General features: G+C 63.5%; 2 protein-coding genes across 2 annotated transcripts; both read left to right on the forward strand.

Moving 5' to 3' along the window:
- LmxM_30_0430_1 (uncharacterized protein) lies at window positions 1-2,826 on the forward strand (the record flags this gene model as incomplete). The annotated part of the gene is made up of 1 exon (XM_003886533.1): window positions 1-2,826. One exon carries the CDS (start codon window positions 1-3, stop codon window positions 2,824-2,826), a length of 2,826 nt encoding a protein of 941 aa, XP_003886582.1.
- Window positions 2,827-4,096: 1,270 nt separating this feature from the next.
- LmxM_30_0460a_1 (uncharacterized protein) lies at window positions 4,097-6,457 on the forward strand (the record flags this gene model as incomplete). The annotated part of the gene is made up of 1 exon (XM_003886534.1): window positions 4,097-6,457. The coding sequence occupies one exon, from the start codon at window positions 4,097-4,099 to the stop codon at window positions 6,455-6,457; it is 2,361 nt and encodes a 786-aa protein (XP_003886583.1).
- Between the last annotated feature and the right edge of the window lie 2,555 nt (window positions 6,458-9,012).

A 9,012-nucleotide genomic window follows, 5' to 3' on the forward strand; every position in this document is an offset into this window, starting at 1 on the left:
ATGCCAATGGACGGCAGCGCCATCCACCCCATTTGCGATGAGGACTTCGTCACTGATGCCATGCTGGAGGAGTTCCTGCGGCCTCCGTCATCGTTCACCTTGTCGGACACCACGTGCGATATGCTGACTGCCTCTACCCTTGGCAGCGCGGCGCGAGGACCGACTCCCTGCATCCCTGCAGCAGTCTGCACGTCCGCGTTGGGGATTGTCCCCTCGTCAAGCTTTAAAACCTCACACGGTAGCGAGGGGCACCACATTGGCGTGGAGGGCTCCGAGGGACGTGTTGTGCACTGTGCAAGCCATCTCGTCAGCACCAGCGCTGCACTGCCGGTGGAACTGTCGCACTCGGATATCACGAGCGACGACAGCGGCGACTTTGCTTTTCTCACGAGCGATGTGCGCGATGCCAACGCGTACGACGTCATTCGCCACTATATCCTGTATTGCAAGCAGCAGGAGCAGGAGCTGGAGGATCTGGAGGCGGAATGCGCCCAGCTGGAGGCGGAGCAGCAGCACCTCTACGGCGCCGCCATAGCGGCGGAAATGACGCGAATATCATCGCACATGTCGGCTGCCAACGCTCTGTCGCCACCGAACTCGAACGAAATTGCGGCAACAGGAGCCAGCGGCGTTCCCTCGTCAGCCGCGGTCGACGAGTTCGGCGAGGCTCACATCGACCCGCTGAAGTTTTGCCCCTACATGGATCCACACGGCGCCGCTCACAGCCTGCAGCCGTATCGCTACGGACAGCCCGCCATCAATGGCTTCTACACCCCGGCCTTCAAGAATGGCATTCTCTACCGCTGCGTTGCCGCCAACGGGTCGTGGATATTCTACAACGACTCGGAGCAGTACAGAATGCACGTGAAGTATATCTTCGGCGCCTCATCCGTCATCACGGCCGGTCCGCACGCGTCGGTGACCCAGCGGGCGTCGGGCGAGTATGAGGTGCAAGTGGCAGTTTGGCCACAGGAGACGGAGGTGCTACTTGTAGGCCACGTGAACGGCTTCAAGAATCTCTCCTCCGCCGTGCTGGTGAACTCCAGCTATACGAATCCACGCGCTCGTGCCTCCACCGCATCTGCGCGCACTCTGCTGAAGCGCTTCGTCAACCAGGCAGGAAAGCCGAATGTCTCGCTGCTCACCAAGGAGGACGTGCTGGAGTGTTGTACGGGCCAGTGCAGCGAGTTGGCGGCCGGTCTCGGCCCTTTGACTGGGCAACATTTTGTCGACCCCGACTTTCCGCCCTGTGGCACATCGCTTTACCGCAAAGGTGTCGATGACGTCTTCCTTTGGGATATGTCCTGGCGGCGCCCCTGCGAGTACCTGCCCGCCACACAGCGCTCTGAGGCGCGCCTCTTCGCTCGCTCGGTGCTGCCGACGGATCCGTGTGCGGGGGAAGGCGGTGACCTGTACCTGTGCAGTGCTGCCTGCTGTCTCGCTGAGCACCCTACGCAGGTCGTTCGAATTTTTCGGCACCCCGTCTCTGCGGATGCCGGCAGCCGCGAGCGCGCCGTCGGGGCGTACCGCGTCGCACTGAGCCACGGCGGCTGGTGGACGTCCACCGTCCTTGACAGTTACTTGCCAGCATCGCTCAAGGGCCCAAACCTGGGTCGCTGCTCGCACGACTTGCGCAAGCTCTGGTACCCGCTGCTTGAAAAGGCGTACGCGAAGCTGCACGGCTCCTACGCTGCCATCCAGTGCGGTAGCCTGCTCGAGGCGCTGCAGGATCTCACCGGATTTCCGGCGTTTCACTTCTATGATGAGTGGTCGGACGCGGTGCGGAGCAGCGCCGGTGCCCGCGCGAGCGAATGTACCGCCTACAGCCCACTGTCCGAACACCTGTCCACCTCTCTGGAGGAGAAAGTGCATCAACGCGGCTACGTCGTGTGCCTGAGCCTGCCAGACGACGGGCCGGCCGAGGCCCAGTCAGCGCAAATGGGCATGGTGCTCGGCATGTCGTACAAGGTGCTGCGACTCGTTCGCTGCGGCCGCTTTCGGCTTCTTCAGATTCGGTGCCCCACCTTGAAGGTCTGTGGCAGCGGGCTGTGGTGTTCCGGGAGCGCGCGGTGGCAGCAGGAGCCGCAGCTGGCCCGTTTGTGCGGGATGGATGGTGATGGCGGGCCGGCGCTCGCGAGGTTGTGGTTGGACTGGTCTGAGGCTCTAGCGATGTTCGAAGGGGGCGGCGTGTGCTGTAGTCGTTGGGACTGGGCACATGACTGCCGTGTGCGAGGGTTCTTCAAAGATGGGATACCCTCTTTCGTCTTGGAGGTCAGCGTCGACGCCTCTGTAGACAGCGCGAGTCCCGTGGAAGCGTACTGCATCTTGTCCCAGGAGGATGATCGCGGTATGGCTCCAGATCACCCGAACCGAGCGCTGCGCCCACTGATGCTGTCTGTCAGCAGCCATCGCGGCGACCATGAGGCGGGCGAGGGTGTCGGTGGGGAGTCGTCGGCTGATCAGCTCATTCGGCATGTGTGCACCACGGACCCCGATACCCCCACAGAGCACCTGAACTACGTCCTAGGTCGCGATACGGCGCTCCGTGTCACCTTGCAGCCTTCCCAACATCCGTACTATGTTATTCCTCGCTCGAAGGGGGACATGAACAACAAGCTCTTCACACTCGGCTTTGTCTCCTCCACCGCGGTAACAAAGACGGGCAAGCTACGGATGCGGGCGGTGCAGCTTCCGTCCAACTCTCCGGTGTTTCACAACCGACGCAGCTTCTCGACGCGGCAGCTCGAGAGCGTGGCAGCGGTGGCGTTTCAGATTCGAGGACCGGACGGGGGTATACGCGTAGGGTGCGGCAGCAGCATTGGCTGAGGCGGTAGAGGTGCAGACGTTTGCACGACGGCGCGGCTCTTCCTCTTGTGCTGTCGGAGGTTTGCTAATCTGTGTAGTAAGTTTTTGTTGCCTGCATGTGCTTCTCGCTTACGCACGAACGATGTACGTCCACTGTGCGGGGACACGCACACGCACATCGGCTGACACGCCGCCATGTATGAAGTTACCGTGGGATCGCTGCTGCTTATCATTTCTTTCTTTTTTTTCACTCTGTCACTCAGTGACGACGCCGGACACCTCGCCGTGGTACCATGGTCTGGGGCGCGCTCTGCGGGAAATCGAAGGTGCCTGTGGCCTACCCTAGCGTATTCGCGGCGGACTCTTGGTGTCGGCGGACAGGTCTGGACTGGCGCCTTACCGGGGAGACTGGCGGTTATGGTCGGACGTGTACCAGCCCACTGCGCATCCTGTCGACTACTCAGCAAGTATAGCTGGCTATGGGCACGTTGAGCGCAGACGCATGCTCACGCGCAGGTTCCTTCCGCCTGCCACACCCACTCATGTGAGAGGCGTGCGGATTCAGGAGAAGGCGGAGCGCAACCTGCGTCCACCGACGGAGGGCAGCGTCCTACCTGTCGCGTCACATGCGGGCAAGCGGCCCAGACACACGCCCCCTCCCCAGGCAACAGCGCCGTCTCGAAGCTGGCCGCAGGATGCGAGCACTGCGCGCGCTGTCAAGCACAGCGGGCATGGTGTATCACGTCCAGGCAAGGCAGCCGGAGGCTCGGGGAGGGGAAGCGCGAGTGATGGGGGACAAAGGCGCAGAAGTATGCACGCTGATCCGCCCCACCGCGCATGCGTGCGAAATGTGCGGCGTCTCCTGCGCCCGATGGGGCGGGCCGATGCGGCACAGATGCCGGAAGCCTGTAAGGAACACCCCGAGTTACACCCTCGAGTCCTCCAGACTCCACTGTAGAGGGTCTCCACACTATATATTGTGCAGTGCCGCGGCTTGAGGCGACTGAGGGTGAAGCATGGCATACACAGACAGGATGTGCAGGGCCCTCTGAGGCCCTGGCCTGAGGCAGGCCAACTTCCGCCCTGAGCTCGTGCGGCGTGCACCTAGATCACCGCTCCCCCTGAACTCCTGCGTACTTCCCTCTCGGAGCATTTGCATGTCTTTGCCTCTCAGCCGTCTCAGGATTTCTTTCTTGGTGTCGGCGGATGGCTGTACCGCGTGTCTACCGCTGCTTCGCACGACGCAACGCGAGCCTCTGAGAGGGCCGTGGGGTAGCGCTGAAGTGAACGAATGCTGCACATCAGAGAATGGGCACACGCCGGTGGCGGACAAACTTCTGTGCGGCGTTATGATTCGTTGGCGTGGCACCTCTGTGGCCTCGATGGCATCGCTTACTGTGTCTTGTGTTTTGTTTGCACGGGTCTGTTCGCATACGTCACGGCAGCACTGCGATCCATCTCCTCCGCCTCTTCCGCCCCTCCCCCCCCCCACACATCCACACAGCGGCAGTCGCCTCACCGACTAATGGCGCTCTGCGGTGGTAGCCGCACCAAGAGCAAGGCAAGGGAACACGATGACCAGAGGAAGGTGCACGACTTCAAGTATGGCGGCCCTGCGGTCACGGGGGACTGCTACCCCCTCTTTGAAGACGGCCGATGCTACCGGGTGGAGGTGGACAGGCACAAGTGGTTCCTCTACAACGACTCGCTGGACATGGAGATGCACGTCAGCTTCACCTTCCAAAAAACGACGGCCGTTTACAAAACAGAGCATGGCCGGACGACGGTGAGGAAGACGCCCACCGGGGGGACACAGTGCTCCGTCGTCGTCTACCCGCTGGAGACGCTGCCGTACGTGAAGGCCACCAAGAGGACGCAGATCTTCTACAGCGCCGCGTGCGTGTCGCGCGACTTGGCCCCGGGCTACATTGAGAAGGTTAACCGCGAGGCGAAGGCGAAGTGCATGCACGAGACGCAAAAGGTGGCCGGCGTGGCTGGGGTGAGCCACAACGAGGAGGAAATCCTGTGCAGGTGCCGGAAGAGCAAGATCCTATACATCGACATGGGCTTCCCCCCATCCGAGGCGGCTCTGAAGCGACCTCACGAGAAGCAGAGCGTGGCAAACATGCACGCCATCGCGTGGAGACGGCCGCAGGACTACATACCGGCGATAGCGCACGAGGAGATCAAGCTGTTCCGTCACGGCGTGAGCGCTGCCGGCATTGGGCAGGGTCACCTCGGCGACTGCTGGCTCATGTGCTCGATCGCGGTCGTGGCGGAGAGCACGACGATGGTGAAGGACATCTTTCGCCACCCCGTCTCCCAGTCGAGGCGAGAGAAAGAGGAGCGGGCGGGCGGCTACCGCGTGTGCATCAGTAAGAACGGCTGGTTCCACCACATCATTGTCGACAGCTACCTGCCGACGTACAACGGGGTCGTTTACTTTGCCCGCTCCACCGGTGACCCGTACGAGCTGTGGGTGTCGCTGCTGGAGAAGGCGTATGCCAAGCTGCACGGCTCGTACGCGTCCATTGTCGGCGGCAATCCTCTGCACGCCCTGCAGGATTTGACGGGGTTTCCGGTGTACTCCTTCACAAATACGTGGAGGGCAGCGGCGAATGAGGAGGCGGTCGCATCTCAGTTTTTCAAGGACCTGCTGCGCTACCGCAAGAATGGCTACCTCATCTCGATCAGCACTCCAGGCACGGACACGAGCGCGTACAACGCTGGTAGCGGGAATGCGAACGAGGCATCACTTGCGGCGCGCTACAAGACGGCGGGCCTGAGCACCGGCCACTCCTACTCGGTGCTGATGGTGCGCCAGTTTGTCATTCCGCGAGTGAAGCTGCTGAAGATACGCAACCCGTGGGGAAGCGGTGGCGAGTGGACCGGCGCATGGGGCAAGAACAGCACCGGGTGGCAGAAGCACTCCTTGGTGCGCCGGTCGTGCAAGCCGAGCAAGGTGAGCGATGGCACTTTCTGGATGGAGTGGAGGGACGCGGTGCAGTTCTTTGAGGGTGGCGGGGTCTGCATGGTGAAGAAGGCCTGGTACCAGTATCGCTTCCCGGGCCAGTTCATTGGCATAATCCCGTCCGTCGTGCTAAAGATCGAACTCAGGAAGAAGCAGAAACTACTCTTCACCCTGTCACAGAAGGACCGCCGCCTGCAGAACCCCGACGACCCGGATCAGCTGTACAAGGGGCTGCTTATCTCCGTCACGGGGCACAACGCGCAGAAGGGCACGCAGCAGATTGTGGCCCTCAGCACCGATAACCCCGAGGTGCATCCACCAGAGAAGTACGAGTACATTGTTGCCCGCGACGTTGGCCTCGAGCTCGAGCTCGACCCCACAAAAGGCCCCTTCTACGTCATTCCGCGCATCATGACGACGAACCAAAACGGCCCGAAGGACTTCACACTGGGCATGCTGGCACCCAACAAGTCAACCGCAAGAGGACTGCGGGTGTCTTTTGTACACCTGCCCGACACGTGCCCGACGCTCCGCAACGTGGTGTCATTCCCAATGAACGGGGAGGCGGCGACACATGTGCGATTTCAGTACAAGAAGCGCGGCGGTGCGCCCCGCGTAAAGGCGGGCATCACCGTCTTTGACGCCACCCACGTGACGGAGACGTACCTCCACCCCCAATAAAGGCGTCTGCAAGTGCGGACTGCGCGCTCGCGGCCAGCGATCCGTGTTTGTGTACTGACGGCGTTGCCGAGCATATCCGTCCGTATGGAAGAGTGGCGTGCGCTGGTTCAGCGTTCCTGCACGACTGCGAGCACACGCAGGTGCCAGCACTCGTCCGACATTCACAGCGCACCTCCGAGTAACCGCCGCCTAAACCGCGGTTCCACCCGTGTGCATCATACACACGATGTCTTCCCACACAGCAGACGCCCGCTTTCGTACAGCGCTGCGGCCGGTGATGCCGGGCCCCACTGATCGCCCTCCGTTCCGCGACCCCTCTCGCACGCTGTAGGGGGCGTGCCGGAGCGGTGTGCGCCGTATGCGGCTGTTGTGTTGCCGGTGCGGAGGGGGCCCCTCCTCCGCTGTGCGGCGGTGCGCGGATTGCGGGTGGGTGAATGGTCGTGGTGCCGCGGGAGGGTGTGCGGGTGTGGGGGAGTGCGCCCGTGGCCTGGAGGGCCCTGCCGTGCGGCAGCTGGCTGGAGGCGGCTGCGAGGTGGTCGGTGGAAGGAGCGGGTGCGGCAGCGGTGCCAGCAACGACGGTGGCGCTGCAGTGGTCGGCCGGGAACGCGGCGCATCGCCTGTCGATGGGCGTGAGCCGGACACGCGTGGCTGCGCGGATGCCGCAGGTGCGACACCGTGGCGGTGCTGCGGCCGGTGCCGCTGGCCGTGGCGCACACGCTGCTGCCCCTGCTCTGGACCTCTACGCGGACCTGCTGACCGGGCGGCGACTGGAGCGGCTCTCGCCGGCGTAGGGGCACCTCATGGATTGCGTGGAGGCTCTCTGCGGGGAGGTGTTTGTGGGGGCGGTGTGCCGTGGCGGAGGCGGCTTGGATGAGCTGCTTGCCGCCTGTGATGGGCGCGGTGTCTGTTCGGGAAGGCGCAGGGATGCCAGGCTGCTGAGGGCTGTGCGGCGCTGCGGGACATGGCGCTGGGCGATCGCGCAGGGTGTGCGTGGGTGCTCGGCGGCAGGCCTGTGCGCTGCGCCTCCCGGTGGTGCTGGCTGTAGGCGCGCTGTGAAGTGAGGATGTGATGGGTGAGCGCGGGTGGTGTGTGTGTGCGAGCGCGTGTGTGTCTGGGCGGAGGGGCGTGTGCACGGATGCAGGGCCCCCTCGCGTGCTGCGACTGGCACCGGCGCCTTCGTCGGCGCATCGCGCGCACACGGTGTGGGTGCGTCTCACACCCCCTGCTCGCTGGTGGCGTCTGTCTGTGGTGTGGTGCGGGGCTGCTGCGGTGCGGTGTCTGTGCGTGTTGGGTCCGTCTGCGCAGCCGCCGTGCCCCTGCCTGCTGTGTGCCGCGACAGGGGCTGTGTGCTTGTGTGCTGGTGTGTCCCCCGGCGCTGCTGTGGTCGGTGTGTGCTCTGCTGTGCGGGCTGGTGCTCGGGTGCGACGGTGCGTGGTGGCGGTGCTGCATGCCGCCCGCCCGCACGCCGTGGCGGCCCGCCTCGCCTGCGCACGGGTCTCCATCGTGGCCGCGCAGGCGCTCGTTTGGCGACGCGGAAGCGAGAAGGACGCAGCCGGAGGCACCGGACGGTGTGCTGTGCGCCTGCGTGTCGTTGCACTCTCTCCCCCTCGTCCTCGCCGTGCGGCGCGCGGCACATGCGCCGGCCTCCTCTCCTGCTGCTTTTTGTTTGTGCGCATGCCAGCCAACGGCGCATCTGCCCCCGCTGCGCACGCCTGGCAGTCTCCGCTGCTTGTGACCTCCCCCTGCCACCCCACTCTCTGTGTCTCTGTCCCCTCCTCTCTCTCCTCGGCCCTGTGCACCCGTGCCCGCGGCGCCCATCCGTCTGCGCCCTCTCACAACACACGCGCACCACCCACCGAACACCGACAACGCGCGCATGAACGTCGACGCAACGCACATATGCATGTGCTGTCAAGGGTCTCCCTCGCTGTCTCCGGCCTGTACCCCCGCGCCCTCCTCGCCCACTCTGTTGCGCCGTCTCGACCCCCAGACCCTGCGCCTCGCCCTTTGTGCTGTGTGCCTCCGCCTCGCCTCTCTCAGCTCTGCGTTGTGCGGTCTCGAAAATGGCGGTGAAGCTCGGCGTCATCGTCTACGTGGTGCTCCAGCTCATCGCGTTCGTGTGCGTGATGATCGGCACGGGAGTCGATATGTTTTACATCAAACCGCAGTTCATGGGTGGCCACAGGTTCTGCGTCACGTTGTGGGGTGAAAAGGATGATTGCCGAAAGCCCAAGATTACCCTCTCCTTGGACGACGGGTGGGGGGATTGCCCGCGCGTCCGGGACAACTTCCGGGTTGCTCAGGCGTTCGCTATCATCTCCGTCTTTGTGTACGGCTTTGCGTTCCTCTTCGGCTTCCTTTTGCTGTACTGCTGCGCTCTCTTCCGCTGGCTCTGCCTGACGCTGAACATCGTGGGCGGTGTCACCGCTTGCGTTGTCTGGGCGCTCATGGTGGTCACTTACCGAATCAAGGATCCCAACTGCGAACCGCTGAGTATAGCCTACAATTTAGGCACTGGGCTCGGCCTCTTCGTCTTTGCCTGGGTGCTGGATATC

The sequence above is a fragment of the Leishmania mexicana genome, contig 23 (genome assembly GCF_000234665.1).
Source record: "Leishmania mexicana MHOM/GT/2001/U1103 WGS CADB00000000 data, contig 23, whole genome shotgun sequence".
Lineage (NCBI taxonomy): Eukaryota > Euglenozoa > Kinetoplastea > Trypanosomatida > Trypanosomatidae > Leishmania > Leishmania mexicana.